Genomic DNA, 27,936 nt, shown 5'->3' on the forward strand with positions numbered 1-27,936 from the left:
TCCAGGTGTTGGGACTTATTTCAAGTTATATTTAAGATCTAGGTAGTGTAACTTGTACCTCCTGGAAAAAAAAATAGCTTTCTATTCTCAATGTAAAAATGCCACAGGGTTAAAGAATTTGCATGACTTTCCAGGTCTTGAAGTCAATTAACTCCTACTTATCAAGATTCAGGACTGTGAGAATGCTGGTTCTTCAAAGATAACATGACTGTTCTTGGGTGAATTTATAAGGTTGTGATTTTGTTTTTAGCTTGGATCTTAAATCTGCTTAAGGCTCTTGGTTGAGTTTTTGGGGATTCATGCATTTAATCCTTGTACATGCATGTGGCGAAAATGCCTTTTTGTTGGTGTATTGACTTTACTTTCAGATTGTGAACAGTGTTGAGAACTTAAAAGTTGCACAATCTAAATGTTATGCTGTCCCCATTAACACTGAAACCAAATCATGGTACCCCTAATCTTGGATGTAAGACCAAATAGCTCCTGCGACAAAATGGTCTAACTTTATTTTCCATGTATGACCTCTGTGAAAGGTTGCTCCAGGAAAGCAATGCCGCAGAGCAGGAAGCGGATCAATGGCAGCCTTGTGGATCCCCTGACTCAGCTCAGTGAAAATCCTGGCCTTCAGGTGCTTGGTCGATAATGAATGCTGTATATACCTTAATTAGTATTGTTCGTTCACAAGGCTCCTCTAGAGGACAAAAGTTGATTCAGAGCACAGTTGGGAAAGTCCACACTAATCTAGCCTTGCTCAAAACCCCTATTATGGATGCCACTTTTTATTCCATAAGTCTACATATTTGATGAGCATTTGTCTCAAAGTATGCCTATAATATTATGCTAAATTACTAAGAGCTCAAATTAGCTCTCAGTCTGACAGCAGCTTCATTGTAATGAGGGGTGATGGGACTGATGAGGGCAGTGTCAGGAATTCTACCTTTCCCTGTCATGTTCCTCTGTTCATCTGTCCAAATGCAACACCCCACAGCGCTCATGCCCAGATGTCTATACCAAAGAAACAGCTGGCTCTCCTCACTCCCTCTGGCCTCCCACCATTACATCATAGTAGAACAGGGCTGCCGAGGACTTTCACTGCAACCTCATGCTCTCTGTTCTCCTAGTGTGTAAATTTTGCTGTAGCAATCTCAAACAAGAATGGTTAAGCTTGCAATGCCTCTAGGTTTTGTCCTTGAGAACGGAGCATCCCTCTGAGCGTTGGGAAGTTTGGATTGAGGCTTTTGTTTACGACAGTCCGAAGGGAGCTCACCTAATTAAGACTCTTTGTCCTCACTGACTCGTGGCAAAACTGCTTCCCCATCATTTCACAGCGTAATAAGAACCCTGGAAGCTCTTCACACACTGTTTAGGCCTTTCTTCCACCTCACATGGTAGATATTCTGCTCTCATGGCAAGAATCGCTTCGCCCCTCACCCACCATCCTTCCGGCAATATTCATAAGGTTTTATCAAGGATGGCGCCTTCATTTTTTAAATTCTTTTTAATGAGCTTAGATGAGTGGTCATCACTTTTTTGTCACTGCTTGTCTCTTTGTGCTTTTTCAAGGGGAAATGCTTACTTAGAATTTAACAGACTGCTTCAACCCAGATTCAGTGAGAGACAGTGTGGGAAAAAGACTGTTTGGATTATAAAATACATGAATCCTAGAATAGGCCTAGATTTCACTCAGAAAAAAGGCAAAGGGTTAAGGTTTGGCTGATTAGCATGCTAGCCTAATCACATTGAATTTGCGGTGGTGATTGGACAAAGAGTCCGAAAATACTATTAAAAATTAATTTGGGAAAAATGCATGGTAATAAAAACTTTATATTATTAAAGCAGTGAAAGACAACTGTCTATGGTCTCCCATTGATTTACTTCATGGACAGTTGTGATTGATTTACACAACAAAAGGAAATATAATACATTCATCTCCGAAAACTGATATTATAATAATATTATAACAAAAATGTTCATTGCCGCCTCATTTGCCACCAAATGTTTGTCATGAAATGAAGTTTTATTAACAAAGTTCGGGAGGAGCACTTTCAGATAATTAACACGAGAGGAGAACAATCAGTAATCAACCAGCATCCCTCCGCCACCCCTTCTCCGAACTATTCCTGTCCTAACCTGTAGGGGGGGTACTCTGGGTTCGGGCCAAATTCCGAGCTCGGAGCCCTCCCCTTGACAGCATGCCAAATACGCATAAACTTTATTCTATTTATTATATGTAAGTGTGAACTCGTGAATGGGAATATGTGTAAATAATTGTGAGTGACTGTTAGACACAAAGGATACTTGATGCATCCTTCAAAATGCAATGGAGGTCACGAAATCAAGGTTCCCTTCCAAGAATCCTTTAAATCGAGACGGCCTTCGATGGAGCTTTATGACGTGGCAGCTGAGGTATGTAGTCTTACTTGGAACGCAGTTCTGTGGTTTCCATTAGTAAAGATAGCAATTTTTTTTGTCTGTGTTGTGGCAATTCGGGTGATACCTTGAAATCGGGTTTCCATTATAGGAGCGATCCCTATTGGCACAAATAACTTTTCATGGGTTCTATGTTTCACTCCTGATTAGAATTCCTACAAAATCATGTTATATTTGTAGATTAAACTAAATTATAATGACCATTAAAGGGATAGTTCACCCAAAAATGAAAATTCTGTCATTAATTACTCTTAATTACATTAATGACCAACTAGAATTTTAGCCAGTCTTATTATGACCAGTCTTAAAGGAAAAAAAATAAAAAATTAGATACTAGTCCCAGTTTAATTAATAAACTTTCACTTACCCTACATGTATTTTCAACGTTTAAAATTACATTATATTTCAGTTATTAAAAGAACAATGTGACAGTGTTCAATTATTTGTTTATTAATATTTTATTAACAGTACTATTAACTTATAATTGATGGAAACCCTACTTAGAGGGACAACCAGATGTCTTTCTGGTACAATATTGCCCTTTTTGGAAGGTATAATAATGGAGTGTGCAGTAAAAGAGAGAAGCGCAGAGATGAAAGGGCTGAAGCGGTATATCATAGTGGCCAAAGGGCGAGTCTGTGTTGGTCTCCTCTCTGCTCTGTGCACTTACGTAAGGAGCTCTGGCAGGGCATACAGCTATTCCCCACACTGTCCTATCTTCTGCTCTCCACCCCTCCTCCTCTTCCCCTCTCATGTCATAACTACCCTTCATTATATTGTTTATGCTCTTTAAACGTGCTGGTTACACTCAGTTAGTGCACTCAGTGATACCATTGCTGTGTATGATTCATGCACAAGGATATGCTATAGCTTGTTTTTAATGATAAAATTATGAATATATAAATATATATTTAAAATGTTTGTCCTTGGTTATGTTGTTTTACATGTCAGGAGGATATAATGCCCAAATGCACTTCTAATAGGTCTATGTCTGCTAGTAGTGTTATAAAGTGCACAGATGTTTCATAAAGGACAAGAGCATCTGTGCAACATCAAGAAAACATGCTCTGGACTTTTTATTAGAAGAATTATATAAAAAAGTTTATATTTCTTTATTATTTGGATGTATCAACTCTTATTTGCTGTGTACTATTTTTGGTCTTCGTTATGTTATAAATAAAGAAAAAAAACTAAAATGTAAAGAAACTGTAACTGTAGAAACTGTAAAAACTGAAAAATGTGCAATTATATTCAAATACATGTTTTCATTGTCTAAGGCAGCCATTTCTATATTTATTTTATTTTATTTTTTATTGATCCTTTATGGACTGCATTGAAACCCCACAGTATGAGTATAGCATATCTTCAACCATCAACCACATGCATTGGTTTTATTTTGGACAGTGGACAGTCCTTGGCTAGCGTCTGCCTGACTGCAGCCCTGATGCACAAGTGCTGCACTGTGGAATCAGTATTCTGAGCTGGTTCCTATGGACACAGCATTCTTAAAGCCAGCAACAGCATCACCAGACTCCTGAGCAGAAGACAGGCTGAACTCTCACCTAACCACTAGAGGGCGAGCGGCGGAGCAGTGCATCCCACCCGATCCCACCGTCTCTCTGCATGTGGAGGGACATCGGTTGGTCATCGCGCTGAGCAATGGGTGATACAGCTACTAATTAGCCACGGGCGGTTCATCTGGTCCATTTATGTGAGTGAAAGAGCTCAATTTGTTGGTGTTGTGTCATAATTTACATTCATTACATTGTCAAAGAGTCTTTTATCACATGAGTAGTCCCTCATTAGCTCAGACAGCCAGTTCAGTTGCCGTTTGCAGAGTTTCTTTGCTTTACGTCTTTCATCCGAATGATTTGCATTAGTCTGCACGTGAGTTAATTTATTACAAACTACAAACAAAAGCTCTAGATAGACAGTCAACAATAAGAGGCTTGATTATGATTTTGAGTATAAGTATAATTTTATATAAGTAGGCCTATATTCACATAAATATGCTTGGCATATGTATAGATATGCAAGATATACTGAAGAAATACTTAATAGGAAGTTTATGAATCTATAAAATACACTATATGCACAAACGTATTGGGACACCCTTCTTTACAACGGAAAAAGGCACTTCCAAAACAGTGGCAACAAAGAAGGAAACATAATTCATGTATTTAAAAATTGTATTTCCATCTCAACAGTTTTGGAAGTGTCTAAAATTACTGTACCATATGTACCAATCATTGGTGTCTGCATTTAAAGTCACACCAGAGGAGTTCAGCTGGGATCAGGACTTGGCTTTCTGCAGACCAGTCAAGTTCTTCCACACTGACTGAATCAATCATGTCTTTTTAACCGTGCCTTATACACAGAGGCACTGTCATGTTAGAATAGAAAAGGGTCCTGTCCAAACTGTTGCTATAAAAGAAGCACACAATTCCTTAGAATATCATTATATGCTTAAACATTCAGATTCTCATGGAAATGACTAAAGTAGTCAAACGTGTTCATTAGAAGGGGGTGACCCAATACTTTTGACAATATTGTGTATATTAATTATACAGATTAAAATGTAATCTGGTCCAATGAAAAAAATATGCAAGACAAACTCAAATATTTTGTCAATAAAATAAAAAGCTCACAGCTTTTTGTATAAAAAATAAAGTAATTTTGTAGTTTGACTACAACCAGTGCCCCCTGCATCATTGTTCAAAATTCGAAGGAATTGTATTTGTGGCTATATCAACAGTGTTTTACAAAATATCCAAGATACTTAAAAAAAAAAAAAAACACCTTTATTTTGTGGAAAACACAGTGATTAAAATTGGAGAACAACAATGATTAGCACAAAGAAAGATTACAACTAAAAGTTCTGAGGGTTACAGCAGTCAGAAATTAGTAGGAAGTGTACTTTGAATGACTTCAACATACCTGCAGCCTCAGGACATCCGTTTCTCACACTCCGCTGGTGTGATCTTGGTCCACTCCTCTTCCACAGTTAGTGTGTAGTGGGTTTCTTAGCCATAACTTTGTCGCCAATGATTTTCCATAGATTCCCACCAGACAGGACTCTGAGATGGCCATTTCATTATTTCAATGTTTTCAGCTTCAAGAAACTGCTTTACATGTTTTGCTGTGTGACAGGAGGCATTGTCCTGCATTAAATTTGCAGGCTGATTGGGTGATAAACGCAGGGAAGGAACTGCATGTTGCTGCAGGAGGCTCTTATAGACATCTGCATTCACTCTGCCTTGTATCTGTATAAAAGGCCCAACTCCTGCTGCACAAAACATCCCCCAAACCATCACACTTCCTCCTCCACCTTTTGCTGACTACTTTACACACTCAGGGTCTTTTCCCAGTTTGACGATAAACATAATGTTTCCCATCAGACCCAAATAAATTAACCTTGCTTTCATCACTGAAGTGAACTTTGATTCTTTCTGCTGATGAGAGAGAATGGGCTCAGTCCAACGTCGAAACACTATATGCCAAGAAAGATCCTTACCCTATTCAGCGCTGAACTGACAAGCAATTCCAGCTGCAGTGTTGAACCGACTGCCCACTGAGATTCTCTGTATTATCCTGTCCTCTTGTGCATTTGTTTCTGTGGATGACAAGCCTTTTTGGGGGACTTGAATGAGTTTGTGATATTGTAAAGATGCAATATTCTAGAAATCTCATATTTGGAATGACCAACTTTTCTTGCTATGGGTGCTATTGACCTGCATCTAGACACCTTGCTGTTGGAGGGTTTCAGTCACTTTAAAACAGCTCACCATCTTGCAAAGTCAGTGATAACTGGAAAGTTAGGCTGCCGGTTAAATATGGGTTGACATATAATTAAGGACATTAGAACCAAATGCCAGATTAACACCAATAACTGGGAGGTATCTGAAAGTGTTCTCTAATTTTCATCAGTGTTCTTTTTCAAAAATCAAATTTTTTTCAGTTTTTGATGCTGTGCTTCAGAATGTATTTAACTCATGAAATATGCTTAAAAACTGCTCTTCTACTCCTGTTAGAATAACTTCAAATAGGACTAAGCGATGACCCTGAAATTGACGAAATTGTATTGCTCTCTAATTTTGATCTCCACCGTATGTGTAATATTTTACTTCATATTATCTTTAAACATATCTCCATACAACTTAAAAAAGGTTAAATTACAGTGCAAGACAGTATACCACTTTTTCCTGTTTCAGTATTTGAGTCTCATTTTAGTCTAAACTTAGTCTGACCCAGGTGAACTCAGCTGAGCTCAGATCCCAATTGAGCATCACAAGCTTGAGATACCCCCCCAAAAAAACCAGACACAACACAGCTCTGTGTCGTGTCTCATTCCTGACTGTTTGAAAGGATGATAGAGATACACTGAATTTTAGGCTTGTTTGACAGTTGGCTTTGTGGTCTGGGCTTATATAAGTGTGGTCAGGGGCTGGAGACACAAAGGCAGCAGCTGTGGGATTGTGCCTTTAGTATTCCCAGCCAGAAGGGGACAACATGTTCCTCGGGTCTCTGAGAAACCAACCACACATACAGTCTCTCTCTCTCTCTCTCTCTCTCTCTCTCTCTCTCTCTTGTGCTCACTCTCCACTCTGATCACACAGCACTGCAGAGAGACACACAAGGCATGTTTGATCACCACAACAGGAGAGAGAGACGGAGAGGGAGAGAGCAAGGAAACTGATATGCATGGATAGACCTACAGAGTGATGGGGAATAAGAATGGAGAGAGAGAGAGAAGAGTCAGAGGGAGGTGTCAAATGGAGAGGTAGCAAAGAGGTAGGAAAGAGAAGGCTGGAGATGGGTAGACAGACACTGACAGGTACACAGCAAGGGGCTAATACCTAACATCATGTCTCACAGCAAGATGCAGATATTGACACTCCGGGTAAGAAAAAGAGAGAGACAGATCCAAAAGAGAGATCCAATGCAAAGACAATATTTGAAGATTCAAACCTCATTTACACTAACAGTGATTTTATTGCTGGAGGTCACCAGGTCACTGTTGTTTCTTGCTGGAGGGCTGCGTAACTGGCCACAGCTTTTGATAACCTAAATTGAAATTTACTGCTGATCATAATAAAATGTATTGCTGCAAATATTAACATTTTGAAGAAAAAAAGAATTGTATATAAACTGTAGCAGTGAATGATGCATCAAATCTTCGACTAGTTGAACAATTATCATTTTATGAATAAAAATCACTCAGAGTGCTGACAATTTCTGACATGGTTTCTATATGTGGGCAGAGACTAATCATATAGAACAGTGAAATGCTTTTAAAGGGTAGTCTGATAGTCTGGCCAAAAAAGAAAAGAAAAAAGTTTTGTTTCCCTCTGACTTCCATTGTATTTTTTGGCTATACAATGGAAGTCAATGGGAACCAAAAGTGTTTCCAACATTCTTCAAAACATCTTTTGTGTTGTTCAACAGAAGAAACTCATACAAGTTTGGGACAACATGAGGATGAGGAAAAGATGACACAATTTACATTTTTGGGTGAAGTGTTTCTTTCAGAGCCATCCAAAAACTGGAGAATATCCTTTATAATATAATGAAATATGTGCAATTTACTTGCAAATATCTTTTCAATGAAAGGGTGGACCGTACATGAATTAGAAAATGATCATTGAAAATGAACAACTTCTGGTCACTTCGTTGCTGTAATTCTCTGTAAGTGTGAACTGAGCTTCGGGCGGTATAGAGGGGAAAAAAGACACACTTTAGACATGGAATATCTCTCCTTCTTTTTAATACTCTTTTTAAGGGCTGACAGTTTGTGCCTCCCAGCCACAGAATGGGATCGTTGGAGAGGGAAATGTAGGTCTCTCTGTATGCGTTCAGCCCGGTGCCAATGTCCACACACATACACACTGACATCACTGCAAACCCTGCACTCAAATCACCGCCTGTGTATCTGCATTACTGCATTCTTACTGTGAATAACGCAGATAGTCTCATTTTCTTTAGCCCCTTGTTTGGTATACATATTTGAATTGTGTATAATCACAAAGGAAGTGAAAATCATAAAGGAGATGTGTTTGAAAAAGTGCACTCAGTAAGTTTTTGTCCTTGTTTTAAAAAAAGTCAACAAAAAATACGTTTACTTTTGAAAAATCCATAAAAGGCAGTAACTAAAATGACTGAGCTCCCCTCTAAAGTCTTATATTTTCTCAATTATTTATCATAATATTCTTCTAAGAGCAACTGAAAGAAGCAATGCAACATTTATTTTTCTACATTTATTATCTCAATTGCGTCATTAGTTTCTTGTTTCATTTGCATTAAGGAATTTTGGGAGAAAAATCTGAAACAAAAATTATTCTTCAAAATTTTGCTATGGGATTTACTGGAAGTTCTATTGTTTGTGTAATGTCACTAAAATATAACTCACATAAACTGTAATAGATATTAATTCAGTGGTTCTCAAACATTTTGACTCCAAAGACCCTAATTGTCCACAACAATATTCAATGGCCCCATAAGGATAAGGATAAAAAGAAAAAGAAAAAAATTCCCAAATTTCTACCCAGCTGTTCTGGGGATGACTAAAAATGAGAAATGTCTCGATTAGTAGTTATTTTTGCTTATTTTAATGCTTGTTTTGTTTCACTGAAATTTATTTCACTTAAAGTCATCCTGCTGCCACCTTGGAAAACAGTAGCAAAACTCAAGAGCTTGTTGACTTGAATGTGAGAACTTGTCATATTAATATTAATATTCATATTAAATGGCTTCATTCCAGCCCAACCCCCAGTACTGCTCTCCCACGTCTGCATTTTCAAGGTCACAAGTGAGTTTTACTACAGGAATATTGCAAAAGGAGTAGCAAAAGTCAAAGCGCTAAGATCTGAACTTGATCTGCAAGATCAGAGAGGTTGTAAGTGAAAAGTAAAGTGCAGAAGTAGCCTAAATATATTGTACGCGTTTGTGTCTGTCATTTTGTTTATGTGAATGTCATTTTACACACTTGTAACTCTTAATCTGCAACTTCGAATGCAAAACACAGGTGTTTTGATTATTGTCTGTGTGCAAATGGAAAGATTCAGCTTTTCACATCAAAGTGAGAGTAAATTTCTGCTTAAAATACCAATAGAAGTATGACAAGTTATCACATTTAAATCAACAAGCTCTTGAGTTTTGCTACTGTTTTACTATTGGCCCCCCGGCCCCCAATTGAAAGCTAAAATCTGGCTAAACACAAAAGCACAGAGAAATCTGAGCAGAGGCAGCAAACATGCTACTTCAGTATGTACTGCCATCCCATAGTTTGAGAGACAGCGGCTCATTTAGAGGAAACTAAAGAGTGAGCGTGTTCATTCATCAGCCGGTAATCTTGATCTCGGGAACGAAGAGGCTATTACCTGATGATTGATTTGTCTGTTTAAATCTGTAGATTTTTTTTCCCCTTTTCCCACAATATTGTAATGAGGAGAGAGAGGGAGCTGGGGGGTAGAATTTGATTTGCTGGATGAGAAGAATGGGAAAGTTGATGCGAGAGACGTCGGAATGCGATGAAGGAGAAAAAGGACAGAGCGAGTGATGAATGTGTAACGGAGAGGAGGATAGATGTAAAAGAGAGCGAGAGGAAAAGAAAGGAGCAAGAGCAATAGATGGGGGAGGGGGTGTAGTATGCAAGTAGATGATTCACAGAGAGTGGAAAAATGAGAGATTGTGCATGGGAGGCAAATTAAGGACAAGCATGTTGGCCCAACAAGATGGAGGGAGATGGATGAGGGAATACATGGAGTAGGAGAATGAAGGAAGCGTTTTAATTCAGAGAACTGAAAAAGGCATAAAACACTGCTTGCGTGTGGTTGTAATTTCACACTCTCTCTGCCTCCTTGGTCGAGGGAAGACTCACAAAATGGCTGTTGCTTATAGACGGTGGGTGAGATTTCAGCATATATTAAGGAGGCATGAATCCAATATGTACAGCAGCAAAAAAAATTCCCTGCCTGAGAAGATTCATTCATCACAGGAAAGCTTGTTGTCTGGATTGACATATTCTCTTATCGAGCATGAATTCATGCTTATATGAACTAATTCTGAAAGTAAAACTCAAGCCCTCTGCTGCTCTCTGAGGCGATTCTGTCCTTACCTGTTACGCAAAGTCTTCTCGGGAATGAAAGTGATGCTTTAGCATGCTAGAACGCTTGAGTAGGTCACATGTTTTATTACAAACCTGTGTTCGGTTTCACTGGAACATGGCACACTTTTGATTCAACATCTTTTTTTCCCCTCCATTTTTCTGGGTTCGCTCCATCAGAGCAAAGCAAAACATGCCGAATCATTCACACTCATTATTAGCGCAACAGATACATTACATACTTAAGAGACCGTTTCCCACATATAGATGAGCCTGGAACAGATGAGTAATTACGTGGCCTGTTACTTCACTTCCCTACTGTTACTTACTCATGTCTGACTCATTTGGAAAGCCTCGTGCTCGCTCACAAGCCGGCCTGCTTTCCTGCTGGTTTGAATGGCGCTCGAGACTTCTTCAGGTGGGTGAGGGTTTGCAAACACAGAGAAGCAGCGAGTTTGTTCCCCCTTGGGTTTGTCTGTTTATTCATCAGGACTTGATGCATCCAAGTTTAGGATCATTCTGTTTTGGCACCTTTAGATTTAATTTCAAAGAAAATGACACATTTAAAATGAATCCAAAGAAATACGAAATGACTAAGGCGTGTGATTCTGAGAAAAAAGAAATAAGTAAAAGAAATACACGTGGATACAAAGAAACAACTCAGAATTAAAAAAGCAGTTTTGTCATAATTCGTTTCCTTGGTTTATCACCAAAGTATATTATTATAATGATTAATTATAATAATAATATAATTAATAATAATAATAAAAACCAAAACAGAAAGAGTACACAAAACATTAATATTTAACTTCTTTTAACATTGCTTTTCCCTTTATAATTATCATTATCCTTTAAAACTTAAGTTTCAAGAGCAGGTTTGCTGTAAATTTATAGCATGCATTTAATCTTTGTATTCGTGAGTCACTTCGTTTCTCGTAATATTTCGTACTTTATTCACTTGCGTTCTTGCAAGTTTTTATTAAGAGTTCAGCATCCTCTTCTTTTCCTCCCCCTTCCTCCTTCCTTTTTTTCATCTTGGCAGTCGTTTCTGGAGTCTTTCAGCGAACTCTGACCCCTTTTTGTCGCTCGTGTCAGCGAAGGGGTTTGCGTATGTTTTTCTGTCGTTCGCTCCCATGACGACCGAATGCGAGAGTAGAGAAAAAAAAGGAAGCAAACAGGGACTGAGAAAAAGATGAGAAGGTTCTTTTAAAAGAATAGAATTTTGCCTAAGGTTGAACGTCTTTGTCAGTCTCATGTTACAGCAGCTTTGCAGTGAAGATTCTCTGTGATTTAGTCCGTCGTCCAGCTACAGTCGTAGCTCAGGGACACAGAGTCTCTTTTCCAACAGATCATGACCCAGCAAACAGCAGTTTGACTTTTTTTGCCTCAGAAAAGTCTTGATTATTATGTTAATTTATTTATAAAATTTATATATACATATATATATATATATATACTATATGTATATATATTGTACCTTTTGTAAGAGATTGCAGACCGGGCTATTTCTTACTGAATACCTTACTGCAGTGGTTCACAGTTTTTTTTTTTTTTAATGCAAATAACAAAAGAGCAAATAAATATATATGATGAATATAGTGGAGAGGGGAAGGAGACTTATGAGGGAGCAGTAGCTTGCTGATCCATGTAGACCGAAGGGGGGTGAAATGCTTCCTTAACAAAAACATGTCAAATCAATACCACAAGCTACAGCTCCCGTGTCACGGGCCGAAAGTACCCCTCTGTATATCTCTTATAGCCTCTCTCCATTTCAAACCAGCCTCATTTTGTCAATGGCAAATGGCAAAATCATGCATACATGTGTAATCTTTGATCGAAACGTAAAAATCCTCCCGGTTCCTCCAAATCGTGAAAACGCATGGTACATGAAGTTTGATCTCTAATATTTGGGGCCTCCGCCCCCTCTCTGCCCTGCTCCTGTCTCCCTCGCCCAGCTATCTATATGGGGGGAGGTTGTGCCTCATACGGGGGTAGTACGTCGGTTGGCTGTGTTAGTGTGGGATGAGTCTTTCAGGTCCTTCTGGATGCAGTTGTGGACCTGGAGGAAGTTGTGGTCCCTCTCCGAATTGTAGGTGGTGGTGGGAGTGCCGTGGCTGCCCTTTAGGGTGTCGCCCCCGCGGGTGAGTGTGTACATGGAGATCTCGGTGGAGGGCAGAGCCCCAAAACCCTTCAAGCCCACCGGCGAGGCATCGCGGGAGTGCGAGGGGTCTGTGGAGCGGGATGAGGAGCGGGAGCGGCGCCGGTAGCGGTACCGGTAGCTGGGGATGCGCGTGATAGCCGAGCCCTGCAGGTAATCTGCGGCCCGCGCGCCCGCCCGCAGCTCCCGGTGCCGGTCGATGAACATGTGCACGGCCAGCACGCCCACCATTTCAGCCATGATAAAGGACAAAGCACCAAAGTAGAAACTCCAGCCATACGAGTAGCTGTTCTTCTTGGAGTCACTCTTTGAGGGATCCCCCGCATTGGCTGATATGTACACGATCATGCCAATGATGTTACTGAGGCCTGTGGGGAAGAGAGGAGATATTTTAACCCCATAGTCATGGCTAAAAATTCACAATCTACATTCTCAGAAAGAAGGTACAAAAGCTGTCTCTGGGGTGGTACCCTTTCAAAAGGTACACCTTATTACCATATTTGCCCCTAAAAGGTACACATTAGTACCTAAAGTATTTATATATATATATATATATATATATATATATATATATAGGCACTTTTGCAACGTGTAGTTAAAGTTCTAGGAACTAGCCAGCAGGGTCGTTCCTAAACACCCATTTCTCCCTCAGGCCGTATTCCTGGTTGCATTCGCACAAGCAGGAGGAACTCTGAAGCGGCCAACAGCAATGACTTTATTCACGGCATTTACAAATGTCAACAACCGATGAATGGAAGACGCCGTGTTCAGAGCTGCACTGTAAAAAAAAAAAAGAACAGTTGAGCCAACTTAAAATTAAGGCAACCAGCTTCAGCAGATTTTATTTTATTAACTTATTTTTGTAGGAGATTCTCAACTTTTTGTTGTATAAAGTTGAGAAAACTCAAAAATCTTCTAAAGCTAGTTGCCTTAATTTTAAGTTGGCTCAACTTTTTTTTTTTTACAGTGTGTTTTTGTTGTGTGTTGGGGGTTTCGTGATAACGGAGATGGAATGTAAACGTGTAATTTGCGCGATTGAAAGAGCGTGAAAATCTGACTAAATTTCCTATGACAACTTGCAGTGTTACATATCATCATTATAAGTACCTAAATGGTACATATTGGGTAATACCTCTTGAAAGGGCACCGCCACATGACAGCTTTTATATCTTTTTTTTTCAGGGAGTGTAACACATCTTGATGTGCCTTTAATCAAAATTGCTTAAATTGTCATCCTTTTGCTACAATATAAAGTCCCAGACTAAGGTTAATGGGTGCTGTGTAGTGATATACGGTTCAATGACGCATAAGCTTTTTGTGTTTACAACATTTGAAGACATGCACTAAAACAAACATTTGTTATTAAATGTTTTGCTATCTTAAAGGGATCATCGGATGCAAAATTCACTTTTACATGTTTGAACATAATGAGTGTTGGCAGTGTTTGTACACATCCATCCTATAAAGATAAACATCCACCCAGTGTTTTTTTTTTTTTAAATCTCTATAAATAATATCCTCTTTCTCAAATCAAGCCATTCTCAGCTTCTTGGGTGTGTGATGTCACACAGACCCAGGCCCCTCCCACGACTGTTGATTGATACTAGCATCTTACCTTAGACCCGCCCTGAGTGAGCTGTCATCAATCTGCCATTGTTTCGATGCTGGAGCAGAATGTCTCCTAAGCGACTGAGGTGTTTTGTTGTTGGATGTAATTATGAACATAGCAGTCGTCATTTACTTCCGACATCTGAGCCACTGAAGACACAGTGGATTAATTTTGTTTTTGAAGGGAATGCGCTCCTGATCTGCCTAAATGTGTCTATTTTCGCGCGAATCATTCGTGATCCAGCCTCACCGACAGAAGAAGTGAGTATAAGGTTCTTTTATGAATCTCTGCAAATCGCCTTGCCTAATAATGTGCTAGTTAGCAAGATAGCTAAATGTGGCTAAAGTAAACAATATGGCTCATCACCCGCTCATTAGCATTTAAAGCGACATGCAAGGAAACGGCTTGCTAAGAACAGAGCTGATTTTGACAGGGTAAAAAGTTTTACACTACCATTGAGAAATTTTAACCAAAGTATGTTATAGATTTTTCATTAAGACCCTAAAGAATCGTATCAACTTGTGGAAAATGGGCATCCGATGACCCCTTTAAAAACAAATAATATCCCAAAACTAATAAAACGTATCATGTAAAATATTATATTTATGTGTTGGTGGTAAATGTTTTAAAAACAATAATATGTAATGTTAATGTAAAGGTAATGTTTAAAAAATAGTATATGCAGTTTACCTGATCATAGCCAGTCAGAGTACAAATGATATATATATATATATATATATATATATATATAAAAAATATACTGCCAGCAAAACTTTATCATAAAATGTCAATTAGTTTTTCCATTCAAAATAGATCAGCCGTACTAAATAAATGTTTTTAATTTAAAATTAATGTACCTCTGTCTGTGAGTTCTGATGCTGCACCAATTATTTATCCTTATTTTAACAGTGACCTTTATGATACGAGTATAAGTAAGTGACATCAGTCTTCAGAGGAGTCATTTTTAAAAGCTGGTAAGTTTGACTCTCCTTCAACAGTTGCAATTTGCTGTGGTTTTAATGTTTGGGAGGTTTTGTCCAGGGCAGCATGTCCACCCCTTCACATAGAAGTAAACTGTATTGAATAAAGCTATTTATTTAATGCTAATGATAGGAGGCCATATGCTTGATTACATGGACAGCAGCAGCCACTGTGACATTTTCACCCAGGCACAAATTGAGTTGTCAGACAGTTACACCACCTGAAAACTTTAGATTTTTTTATGACCACATAAAAAACCTCAAAATGAATTTTAATTCAGAAACACACAATTATACAAGAGGTTTATTAAAGTTACTGTTTGCATGAATGTTTGTGTTTTTGAATAGATCTTAAACATAAGATTATACATGGTTTAAGTCATATGAAGATATACAAATAGTTTTTTAAAGAAAACATTAAAATACATTGTGTGTCATAAACAGATTAAACCTCAGTGGCAGGTTTATCATCAGATGTTTATCTTTGATGTTTAATAATTCCTGTGAACTGCACTGTGGATGAAACACAGGATGAAATTGCTTAAAATTAGCCCATTTTAATGAGAAAAATATAAAATTTAAATAATAGTTGAAAATAGAGTTTCACAGGTGATACAGTTTCTCTGTTGACTAGCAAAATTTAAATTTTAGACCCTGGATGTCGTGGAGGATGACAGAACCTTATGGTCATCTCTGTGCCTTACAAAATAAAGTGGAAATGCCCTCTAAATGCTAAGGTTAACACAGCCGGTTTCCCAATATATCCTTAACCCCTTAGCCATAAACTAAACGCTGAGTGCCTTAATTTGTCAGGGTGAGCAAGTAAATGAGGAGATCAGAGTGAAGAAGTGAGCTTATAACAGAGACTGGACTGGGTGACCTCACAGGAACATGATCTGTGGCTCTCACTGCTGACTTCAGTCACTGTGGTGGAGTTGTCTGTGACAGAGTGAAACCACCATGATGGATCACTGGGAAAGTGTGTCAGGGACACCATATTTTTAGAATTTAATCCCAAACGGCCTCTCTAAGCCTAGCAACGGAATCAGGACCAAAGAGAGTCAGAGAAAAAGAAATCGACTTGCTAACTGGCTACTGTATAGCACTGAGGCAGCTTGTTCGAAAAAGTCTAGCGCAAGACTTTGTGTCTTAAGTGATACTGTGCTGATCTGGGCATTAAGGCCAAAGCTGCTGGTTTCAAGAAAATGTTTTGTTTTACTGAATCGCACTGCTAAACAGCATTGAGGGCCTGTGCGAGAGCTATGTGTTAGTTGATCGAACTGTCACTTACCCTATTGGGTCAGCCTTACAACGTTTGATCATGTGTATGTCTTCCAAACTTAAACATTAGGTTTTCTATTACATTTAGCTGAAAATTCTGATTATCACCTTGGTAAAGTTGACTAAGTTAAGGTTGAAAATAATTTGTAGAAGCATGAGTAAGATGGGGTTAAAAAAGTCAAACTAATTATTAATGGTTTTCCATGCATGCCATTATTTTGTGGCATGTGACAAATGTTTATGAACTCATATTGGGTTTTTTTGTGTAACCATATAATTTCCAGCTACTAATGCAAACTTCATCTTTAAAGAAAACTAAACATTTGATGAAAAGTTATATGGGTGAATTTTTTTTTTAAATTGCATAATTTAATATAGACTTGTGTTCAAAACATTTGTAGACTGTAAGATAATTTTTTTAAAGACATTAATCCATTAATTCAGCAAGGGTACATTAAATTGATCAAAAGTGAAAGTAAAGACAATTGTTACAAAACTCTATGCTGAATGCAATTCTTTTGAACTTTATTCATCAAAGTATCCTGAAAAAAGTTAGTTTTTACAAAAATATTAAGCAGCACAAGTTTATAATAATAGATCAAGTTTATAATAATGAAAAATGTGCACCATTTCAGCATATTATAATGATTTCTGAAGGATCACATGACACTGAAGTAATGATGCTAAAAATTCAGTTTTGCCATCACAAGAATAAATTACATTTTAAAATATATTAAAATAAAAAAAAAATATTTGAGATGTGAAGGTGTTGTAGGAGTTGTAGCATGTGAGCATGATGCATAATTTATTTGTAAAGAGTGTGTGTGTGATGCTTATCGGTGACGTACAGGTGCTCAACAAAGTTTTAAAATGGTCAAATACTGCTCAGAAATGAAAACAAATCAGAATGCAAACAAAAGAATCTGGGTCTTACAAGTGTATGTTTACATTGACTTTTGTATCTCGTCCTTGGTTCATTCCATAGACTCACCTGCAGACACAAAGAGGATTCCTGCACTGAGGATGATATTGTGACGGGACTTGTAGAACTCGCTGGCAGCTATACACAGGCCACCCATGAAGAGCAGGATGACGCTGAGGATGGGGAAGATACTAGACGCTCGCACGGCTCCTACAGATGAAGAGAGAGAGAAGAAGAAGGTGGGATGAGTATAAGATGTCTTGAATTCCAGACTGTTACTTGTTGAACGAATCCGTGTAAAAGGCAGTGAGAGAGGGAACAAGACGGATGAAGAAAGCTGTCATTTGGGTTGATAGGTTGATCTGAGCACATAGAGTACAGTCAATCAACACTTTGGCAGTAGAATAAACAGCTCACACACCCTTTAAAATGCTTGTGGAAGAGCAATCTGAGGTCAAGAGTCTCACCAAACACTTGTGCCTAACACAAACACTTTTGTACTCCAAGACTAAACAGAACCAGAGACATTTACAGATGCTGCTATTCACGCGCATTAACAAAATATGTTCGTAGTGAGACTTCAACAAGAGTTGGCTTCATTCGAGCCATGAAATGACAAGTGAACGTGTTAATGAATGTTTTTAGGACAGACTGCCAAGCCTTCAACTCACCAATTAGTTCTTCAACTCGACGTTTGTGCAGCTTAAAGGGACAGTTCACACAAACATGACAATTCTATCATCATTTTCTCATCCTTTCCTTCTTCCGTGGAACACAAAAGGAGATATTTTGCAGAATGTTAATGCTGTATGTATGTAGCTTTCTATGAGATTGATATAACAGACACATTTCATTTAAACTTTCAATAAAAGCTATTTCGGCTTCTATATATTGAAGCTTAAAGCAAAAACCAGTAGTTTTTAGTGTTATTTAGAATCAAACATGGTGCAACCTGATGTTTTGATGTACTAACATTCAACTGGTAGAAATATTCTTCAAAGTATCTCCTTTTATGATCAAAATCAAATCATTTTGGAATGACATTTGGTCTTCCACCTCTTGTTTCAAAGCAGGAAATTATTTTCCAACCATCCACTTCAAGGCTAAAGTGTAAGTGACATAATTTCATACTCGGGCAGGACAGTATGGCAAACAATGTAAATCTCTTTTTTTTCCAGAAGGTTTGACCGATTGACTGTTGCACTCTCGTCTCTTGCAGAGTCTCATGCATGAAAAACACGGCACTCAAGTTAAAAGAAGTTCACTCTCATCTTCTTGCATGTTTTTTTCTATTCCACTGCCCGCGTCACATCTTTGTCAACACAAAACTTGTCACAAAACACAAAACTAATCTGAGCGGTTAATCACGTGCGCCGACATGCGGTTGGATCGTTCTTTTCTCTTTACTGTTATCATTGGCATATTGTCAAAGTGTCTAATTCTAACATTTGGTAATATTTCTATTTAAAATCACGAAAAGAATAAAATCATGACAAAACATTACATTTTAATTAATAGATAAAATCTGAAAAATCGCCCAGCCATATTTCATACTGTACGTGTGCAGACAAATCTGTAGAAAGATGCAAGGGGTTAATAGATTCTGGCAACTGAAGTTTAAACAAGAACAAAAAAACTTATCATTTATAACTTCTGGAGAGAAATAGTGCAGATACTGGACAAATATGAAATTTTCCATGTGGCGGGTGCTTGTGTTTCCACATGTTATTAAATGGAGTATATTTTGAAAGGCTATGCGTCTGGATGTACGTATAGCCTACTGTGTTCATGTCAAAACTGAATTATACTTTAAACTTTATTCTGCTTTAATCATATAGTGTCGTCTTTTTCTCTTGTCCTTTTCCTTTCACCAGTCTTTCTCAATTCTTACTGCTTGCTCATCTCTTACCTCTCCTCAATCTCTCTCTCTCTCTCTTAAGATGCAAAGTTATGCTTTCATCAGGCTAGTTAAATTTTCACCACTCCATCTAGTCTGCAAGCTCAGCAGTTTTTCTCTCTCTTTCTCTCTGTCCCTCCCTGCTCTTGTGTAAATGCTGATGTGTGGACAGCATGACAGTACTCTGAAATCTTGCTGGCTAAAGTGGGGACTGAAGTTCCCCTTCAGAGGGTCATCTGCCCTTCTGTCCTGCCCTCACCTCCACCCTAAAACCACTGCACTTGTGCCATTTGCTGCAGATCTCACAAGAGGCCAAACTCAGCTACCAGAGAAGTGTGTTTGTTTCACTGCTAAAGCAACTATGGTACATTTAAGCTCATTTCAGTGTTTAACAAAATGCCACAAGATACAAGATCCTACACTGTTAATTTATGAATAGTTCACTATGTGAATGCATTGAATATGTGCTTCGCTAAATGGCCATATCTCATTTGCTGCATGTGTTATATAAGGTGAGATTTTTCTAGTGCACTTGCCGCAGTTCTTCTCTCCCTCTCTGAGAAACCTAAACGAGACTTCACTCGAAGTGATGAACGGCATTTTAATTTTCTTGCGCTTTGTTCCGTCCTCTCCTATCTGTCTCTTTCCCTCTGTTTTTCTCTCTATCCACTCAATCTAACTGAGTACCTAATAATTCTCAGTGTCTTGTGCTATCTTTTCCCACCGTGATGTTCCACTAGTAAAACCATATGAGGCCAGGAATTGCCATTTGTACATCTAAATCTGTTTGTATTCACTTCATTTGCAACCAAGGCAAGGGTCTATTCTGAGAATGATTTGTTTGTCACAACTGTGCAAGAAAGAATAGTGAATATAGACAGATTGACAAACTCAAATATATATATATATATATTATTCCTGACCTTTGACCAGAGGAAAGCAAAGCCTTGCCCAGCCTTACACAAGTCAAAACAAAACTCTGGTGTTCAGCGATGACTGTTTTGCGTTTTTGAAATATTATTGAAATATGTCTGCATATTTTAAAATTAAATATTCTTTGCAAATAGTTTAAATAGATTACGTCTTAAATAGAATTAGACTAGAATTTAGATTTTTTTATTTCACTTAAATAGTCATTTAATTATTTAAATAGTCCTCCCCTCCTAATTTTCAAGACATGGTTACAGCCTTGCAAATTAGCTCCTTAAAGGTATGTTAGTAACTTTCAGCTTTTGTACCCCAGTGACAGCTGTGTACCTTTTTATATTAATATAAATATATATGGAGTGTATAAACTTTATATTCATTAAAAAGTCTCTTTAATATGAAGGCTCTGAAATATTTATTGCAGATTTGACTTGTATGCCAAAATAATGTAATGCTTTTAAATGGGCTTTATCTGGAGGGTTAGCAAATATTTCTATTTGCAATTTACTATGATTGATGTGATGTATTCATCAGGGTATTATTTTATTAATTCAGCTGCATTGATTACAATTTTAATCAGTTGACAGCTTTAGCATCTCATGCCCTGTACATTTTCTCTATTCCTCTGCCTTTGGCAGAAAGGTTAAATTTGGACGCTGTTTGCAACTAAATAAAGGTGGAGTTTTTTTAGATGTATGTCCTTGTCCTGTCTTCCTCTCTTTTTCTCATCCCTCTCTCTGTAGGGTGTAGAGTTTCTGAGAATGGTCTGATTAAATATTAAGGTGTGCTGGGTGCTGACCCCGGTCCTCTTGCCCTGTAACAACCTTCTCCCAAATCACACTCTCTCTCTTACACACACACACACACACACACACACACACACACACTCCCCAATCTCACATTAACCCGGGGGTATTGACATGACCAGTCACAGCACAGAGAGGACACACCACTCCTTCTCATCCATCAGGCTCATTCACAGAGACACCACAAGGCAAGAGGGAAGGGGGCAGGAAAGGATGTGAGGCGGGATGTGAAAGTGGGAAAGTAAAAGATAATAACCTAAATCTATTGATTGTTGACACAAGCGTTTAAAATGACGGGCTTGAAGGTGATAGAAGTGTCCTCAGAGACCAGGATGCCATCTTGATTTTCAGCTACTGTGAATGGGAGTCTCAGCTAACGTTTTCATGCTTTAAAGTAGTGAATAATTTCCATAAGACAGAATATGCTTTACAAAATTACCAGAATATGCATAATACGTTCTTAGAGTAAAACTTCTATATGGTCAGTGAGAGGATGAGTTGGACAGGCTGTGGACATTCCTATAAATGGTGTGAATCTCACACACAGACTTCATACATTCCTAATCAGCCCCGTGGACACACGTGGCTGATTAGAGACATGCTTTCACTCATAAAAAATCTCCAGCCGGCAAACTTGCAGCTCTGTGACCTTGGCTTTGACCTCTCGGGTCAGGCAGCAGCGCTGTCTCCATGGCTGCAGAGGCTCTGGAGGAGGAAGAGAGTTTAGCAGATTCTCCCCAGGCTCTCTGATCACAGCCAGAGACTGACCAGCCTGAGGGCTTTTTCACACAGAGAATGAACAATTGTTGGCGAATTTTCACTGCAAACAAGATTTTGATTAGATCATGCACAAACATTTGTCTGTCATCAAACACATTTTTTTTAGCCCATTAAAAAAAAAACTGACTGACCAGTGAGATGAGCTTTTGATCTATAGCAGTTGAACGCTTTGTAAACCTGGTCTCTTTTCAAAGTTTGCTAATGTACACTATCAGGCAGTCATTTTTTGAAAATTATAATAGCTGCAAAAATACTTTTATTCAGCAAGGAGCTATTAAATGTATCAAAAGTGACAGTAAAGACTTCGAAACGATATTATATTCATCAAATCCTGGAAAATGTATTACGGTTCCCATAAATATATTAACCAACACAAATGATTTTAACATTGATAATAATAAGAAATGATTCCTGAGCACTAAATCAGCATATTAGAATGATTTCTGAAGATCATGTGACACTGAAGACCGGAGTAATTGCTGAAAATTCAGCTTTCCCATCACAGGAATAAATTACATTTTAAAATATATTACAATTAGAAGTTATTTTAAATTGTAATAATTTTTACAATATTACTGTTGATCAGATAATGCAGCCTTGGTAAAAAAAAATCTTACTTTCTAATGGTATATATATATATATATATATATATATAGAGAGAGAGAGAGAGAGAGAGGTGTAATCTGGCATATTTTTTCACAGGTATTGATAATAAATGGCATTAAGCCTGATAAATTGTTCACTTTGACATTCCCTAAGCTGAAAGGTGCATGCACCTGTTGTAAAATGACAAAATGTATTTGTCGGTCAGTGCCCCCTAGTGTATAGGAGTAAATTTCTGTGTAATTTAGCCCTGTAAATATTTGTTTAGTCTTGGTGTGCATATATTTTATGTCTATGATCCAGTACGCTATTTTGTCTGTGATCCATTGCATTTTTCACATTTGTTGTCACTTTGGCTCCAGTCCGTAATGTGTTATCAAACACATATGCTTCTCAATTTACATTATGTGTGAATATGTACATTTTCTTTGTCTTGTACGCTCTGCAAGTGAGGCTATTGTGGACCGAGGGCTTGAGGATGGAGGTTTCTTGGGGAGCTAGACTGATAATGATGCCCCAGGGTAAGCGCGTCTTTTTCGGCAATCTGCCCAGACTCCCCAGGCATGACACTGGCACGGAGCACAGGGACATTTTCACACAAGCCCTGTGTAGCGTTTGAGAGTCTGTCAGGGGCAGAAACACTGCCTGCGGGGTTGTTATTAACATGGTGGAATAGGCAAAGAGAAGACAGGAGTCAGGGGCAAGTCAAGCCTGAAGCAAGGAAAAGAGAGGAGCAAAGCAGCAGTGTTTTTTGTTATGCCACCTTTTATTAAAGCGCTCTGTGCTGGTGAACCAGGGCTTTTATCAGAGGCTGTTCGCAGTCTCAGAGCTGCACACAGCCAGGGCTATTGCTTAAGTTATATTACCAGTCCATTCTTTCATTTATGGTTTTCAAAGAGGTCACTGTATAAATTAATCTACCCTTATAAAAAAGTACTGGGCCTGGCTGTGTGCTATCAAATAATACCATAGTGATTTAATATATATATATATATATATATATATATATACATACACTATATTGCCAAAGGTATTGGGTCACCCCCTTCTAATGAACATGTTTGACTACTTTAGTCATTTCTATGAGTACAAATCTTAATGCTTAAGCATATAATGATATTCTAGGGAATTGTGTGCTTCTTTTATAGCAACACTTTGGACAGGACCCTTTTCTATTCTAACATGACAGTGCCTCTGTGTATAAGGCACGGTTCAAAAAGACATGATTGATTCACCAAACACCAATGACTTGTATAAACACTATAAGGACAAAAGTGTTGGGACACCCCCTTCTTTAGAACAGAAAAAGTCACTAATAAAACTGTGGCAACAAAGATGGAAACATAATTCATGTATTTTAAAATTTTATTTCAATCTCTCTTGCAACAGTTTTGGACGTGTCTAAAATGACAGTACCCTTATGTACAAGTCATTGGTGTTTGGTGATGAGTTTTTGGCTCAAGGTCTGCATATAAAGTCACACCAGAGGAGTTTAGCTGGGATCAGGACTTGGCTTTCTGCAGACCAGTCAAGTTCTTCCACACTGACTGAATCAATCATGTCTTTTTGAACCGTGCCTTAAACACAGAGTCACTGTCATGTTAGAATAGAAAAGGGTCCTGTCCAAACTGTTGCTATAAAATTAGAAGCACACAATTCCCTAGAATATCATTATATGCTTAAACATTAAGATTTGTACTCATAGAAATTACTAAAGTAGTCAAACATGTTCATTAGAAGGGGGTGACCCAATACTTTTGGCAATATAGTGTATGTATACCACAGTGCTGAATGATTATCCTGTTTATGGGCGATGGTATTTCAAAGAATGTCATGGACACCCCTTCTGAAAGTTAACCCTGGTTTCATACAAATAAAATCACAATTAAAACAAAATTAAGACAAAAATCACAATTAAAGTCTTGAATCTCTATCTGTCTGTCTGTCCGTCCATCTGTCCATTTATCCATGTGTCTTTCTGTCCATATATCCATCCATCTGTCTGTCTAATAAACCATCAAATCAGCTTTAAACACTTTTTAAATATTTCAAACAAGGTTTTGTCATGCCAGCATTCAAAGTTTAGCTTTAGTAAAAAAATTACAGTCATTACAATTTCTTTGATTTTCAATTATTTTCAATTTTGAATTGCTACCCCAATTCAAATGGATTTCAAAGTCTTTCTCAGTCCAATTTCTAAATGTCACACAACTCTGTTAAAAATATAACAAAATGTCCTTTAAGTGGCCCTTTTTCAAAAAGACAACCCTCATTCTCGCAGCAGTGAGACCGTAGTGTGCAGTGCGTGGAGAATGTCCTGTCACTCGCAGAGTCTGTGCCACAGCTAACAATGACCGGGCCATATTAGCACTCTCACCTCTTACCCTGCTAATGACTAGCGAGGATGAGACGGTGTGAACGGAGGTTCTTGTTCCATAAACAGACAAGAGGGTGGGAGATCTGATCAGGTCACGGTTGTGATTTACGCAGAGGTCAAAATGCTGCCGGCTCGGGCAGACCCTTGAGAGTGAAGTACACATGATGATCAGTTGCTTTGCTTTTCTTTTCTTTTTTTATAAAGCACAGCACTTCAGCTTTAGCTTTCTGTTCGGAAAGCTATCTGATAGCATTCTCATTCACCTCAAGTTCTGATACTTCACAGGGGTTACCTGGGCTACGCTAACCAACCAAACGTTGATCCCTTGAGTGCAGCTTAACCAACCAACTCACAGATATGCCCTAATAATGCTGCATGTATGAAATATGTGACCAGCTGCTTGAGCTGAACATGGGGCATATATAATGCTCTCTCACACACTGACATGAATGCACACACTTTCTTCCTGACAGTGGCTGTCTTTGAACTTTGGCTCTATCCGTTGCTCTCAGTCTTTCCTTCACTCTCTCTCACGCTCATTGACAGCATTGTGGAAGAAAATTAGCATTCACACTTAATCAGCCTCCCACAGGCTTGAATGTACTGATGTGCAGAACAGGGTCATGCTAATCAGGTGCTTTAGCTTGCAGGCACATTGATTGAATACTACAAACGCTTATTAATCTAGCCCTGCCCCAGCATCTTGCCCTCTCACCACAAACACACACACACACACACACACACACACACACACACTGCAGTTCTATCATCACCCATCTACCTATTAAGGATGTGCAAAATTACATATTTTTCAAAACCAACTAGTCTGTGGGTTGTCTGAAAACTAGTCAATCACTGTATAATTAGTTTGATTTTGGGTTTGTCTGACCCTAAATGGACCTGAATGGTTTTTCAAGGGGTGTTCACACAAGATGTGTTCTAGCATTCAAAAACATCTAGACAGGTTGCAGTAGAAGAGAACACAAAGCAAGGATTTTGTGACTGGTTTTTAAAAGTTGGACTATTTTTAACTTGAAATAGTCTGCAATGTTTGCGGCAGGGACACTCAGTGTAAAAAAAAAAAAACTGTAAGATTTGTTTGCCTGCACAGTTAGAGAGGCTTAGATAGTAGATGGACCATGTTGGTTGTCTACTTAGTCTATTTTGATATTTTAGCTGTGCTGCATTTAATTTGCATATTTTGCTTTAGCTTTTACACACTTTGCACATAAAACTCTATTAGAAAAGTCTTTAAATCTTTCAGTAAATGTGAACTACATTTGACTCCCTGCACCAACCCAACACAACATTTTCTCTCTTTATAGCTCTACTATATATACATTTACAATGTAACAATGTAAAGGTTTTTACTGTCACTCTTGATCAATGTAATGCATCCTTGCTGAATAAATATTTTTTTAAAAAGAGAAATCTTATTGACTCCACTCAGATATGTGCAATAGTTATAAATTTAAAAAAGCTTTTGTCAGGGAAAGTGCAATTTCTCTGAACACAGCTTTAGCTCGTCTTGTCAGTTATTTCTGAGTAAGTGTGAACATACATAATCACATTGACAGTACTTGTGCATTAAAGTTTGTTTTAAGCAAGTGGTGAGTATTGCACTCAAGAAAACACAATTACAGTGAAAATCCTTTGGAAGTAGCTCAGTTATAAGCATGCAAGACAGCCCACTACATACAGCACACGAGGGTAAAAGCTCCAGAAGCTGATGTGCATGTAGTCCCTGCTTTACTGGTCCACAATCTTGTCCCTGCTAGTAATGCCAAAAACATCAATAAATGCTATGAAATGTGCTTCATTGTCATTTTCAGGAAACTGTGCTATTTGTGCCCCATCAGTGTCATCATTAATTACTACTAATATGATTAATCGTTACCCAACTTTCATGTTACCTGATTTGTAATGTGCCCCAATAAAATTATTTCAGAAATCATTTAAAGTAAATTTTCAGACACAAATGGCTAGGAATGACCTGTCATCACACTGCATTTTATAGACTAATTTACTTAAAATTTCCTTCTGCTAAACACAAAAGGAGGTATTTTGAAGAATGTTGGTAACCAAAGAGTTGATGTTAGCCTTTGACTTCCATAGTATGGAAAAAAAAATACTATGGAAGCCAATGGCTACCATCAACTGTTTTGTGTTTGGCAGAAGAAAGAAACTGGAGTAGGAGGAGGGTGAGTAAATGACGACAGAAATTACATTTTTGGTTGAAATGTGTGAAGGGGTGACCAAACATGAGAAGTATGAACATCGTTGAAAATCTTAAGTGTCAACAAATATCACTTAAATTTGAAAATAATGTTTTTTAAAGATAAGTGGATGTCACACAACCTATCTGGCTTGTTTTATCAAGTGACATGTAAATGCAAAATGGCATGTGGTAACTTTTTATTATTTGCATAAAAAAGAGCTGTGACCCATTTCGCAGCTCACCAATTGAAAACCACTAATGTAAATGCCTTTTTTTAAATGCTCATTTCACACTAGATGCACATACAGAGCGGAAGCAGTACATGAACTTTGTGCTTTCACATGGGCACTGTTTCTAGCATGCAAATGAACCGCTGATGAATGTGTAGTCCTCGATCAACATGCTTTTGTTTGCGATCGTTGACATACTCTGCATAACGTTAAACCATATAACATGCTGTGTAATGTAGTTTGTGTGAGCTTTTAAGTCTTCAGCTTAAACTATACTTGTAGTTTAAATCATTTAAACATGCTTTTGTGGGTACAATAGTGCCTTTTAATTTACATTTTTTATGTTTTTTTTCAAGTCATATAGTGACTGTGAAACACAGTAGACTTCCCTTATATGCTTTTATGGTGAAATTGCTCCTTTTTTGTGTCAACCAACCCATGTTTATTTTGACAATGAACAATGCACTGTCACTTTAATTCAACATGAACAGCCCAGCAAAATAGATTCTGCTCTAAAAAAAAATGCGCTGCTTACGTGGCTAGTGTGAAACGGGCCCTACAGCACCTCACAACTCTTTTTTTCACTACTAGCCTAGAAATGATTAAATTAATAGATA

The 27,936-nt window shown here is 38.0% G+C and overlaps 1 protein-coding gene across 1 annotated transcript in view; it reads right to left on the reverse strand.

Annotated features, from left to right (window-relative positions):
- Nucleotides 1–12,085: 12,085 nt before the first annotated feature.
- The window catches only part of LOC306847994 (voltage-dependent calcium channel gamma-2 subunit), a 68,515-nt gene continuing 52,664 nt past the window's right edge, over nucleotides 12,086–27,936 (reverse strand). Inside the window, exons 3-4 of the mRNA XM_079382289.1 lie at nucleotides 17,551–17,691; nucleotides 12,086–13,057 (exon numbers count right to left, since the gene is read on the reverse strand). Of these exons, the coding sequence (XP_079238415.1) occupies nucleotides 12,513–13,057; nucleotides 17,551–17,691 (686 nt within the window). The 3' untranslated portion in view covers nucleotides 12,086–12,512. The remainder of the gene's footprint in view (nucleotides 13,058–17,550; nucleotides 17,692–27,936) is intronic.

This window comes from Barbus barbus (assembly GCF_936440315.1).
Source record: "Barbus barbus genome assembly, chromosome: 3".
Taxonomy (NCBI): domain Eukaryota; kingdom Metazoa; phylum Chordata; class Actinopteri; order Cypriniformes; family Cyprinidae; genus Barbus; species Barbus barbus.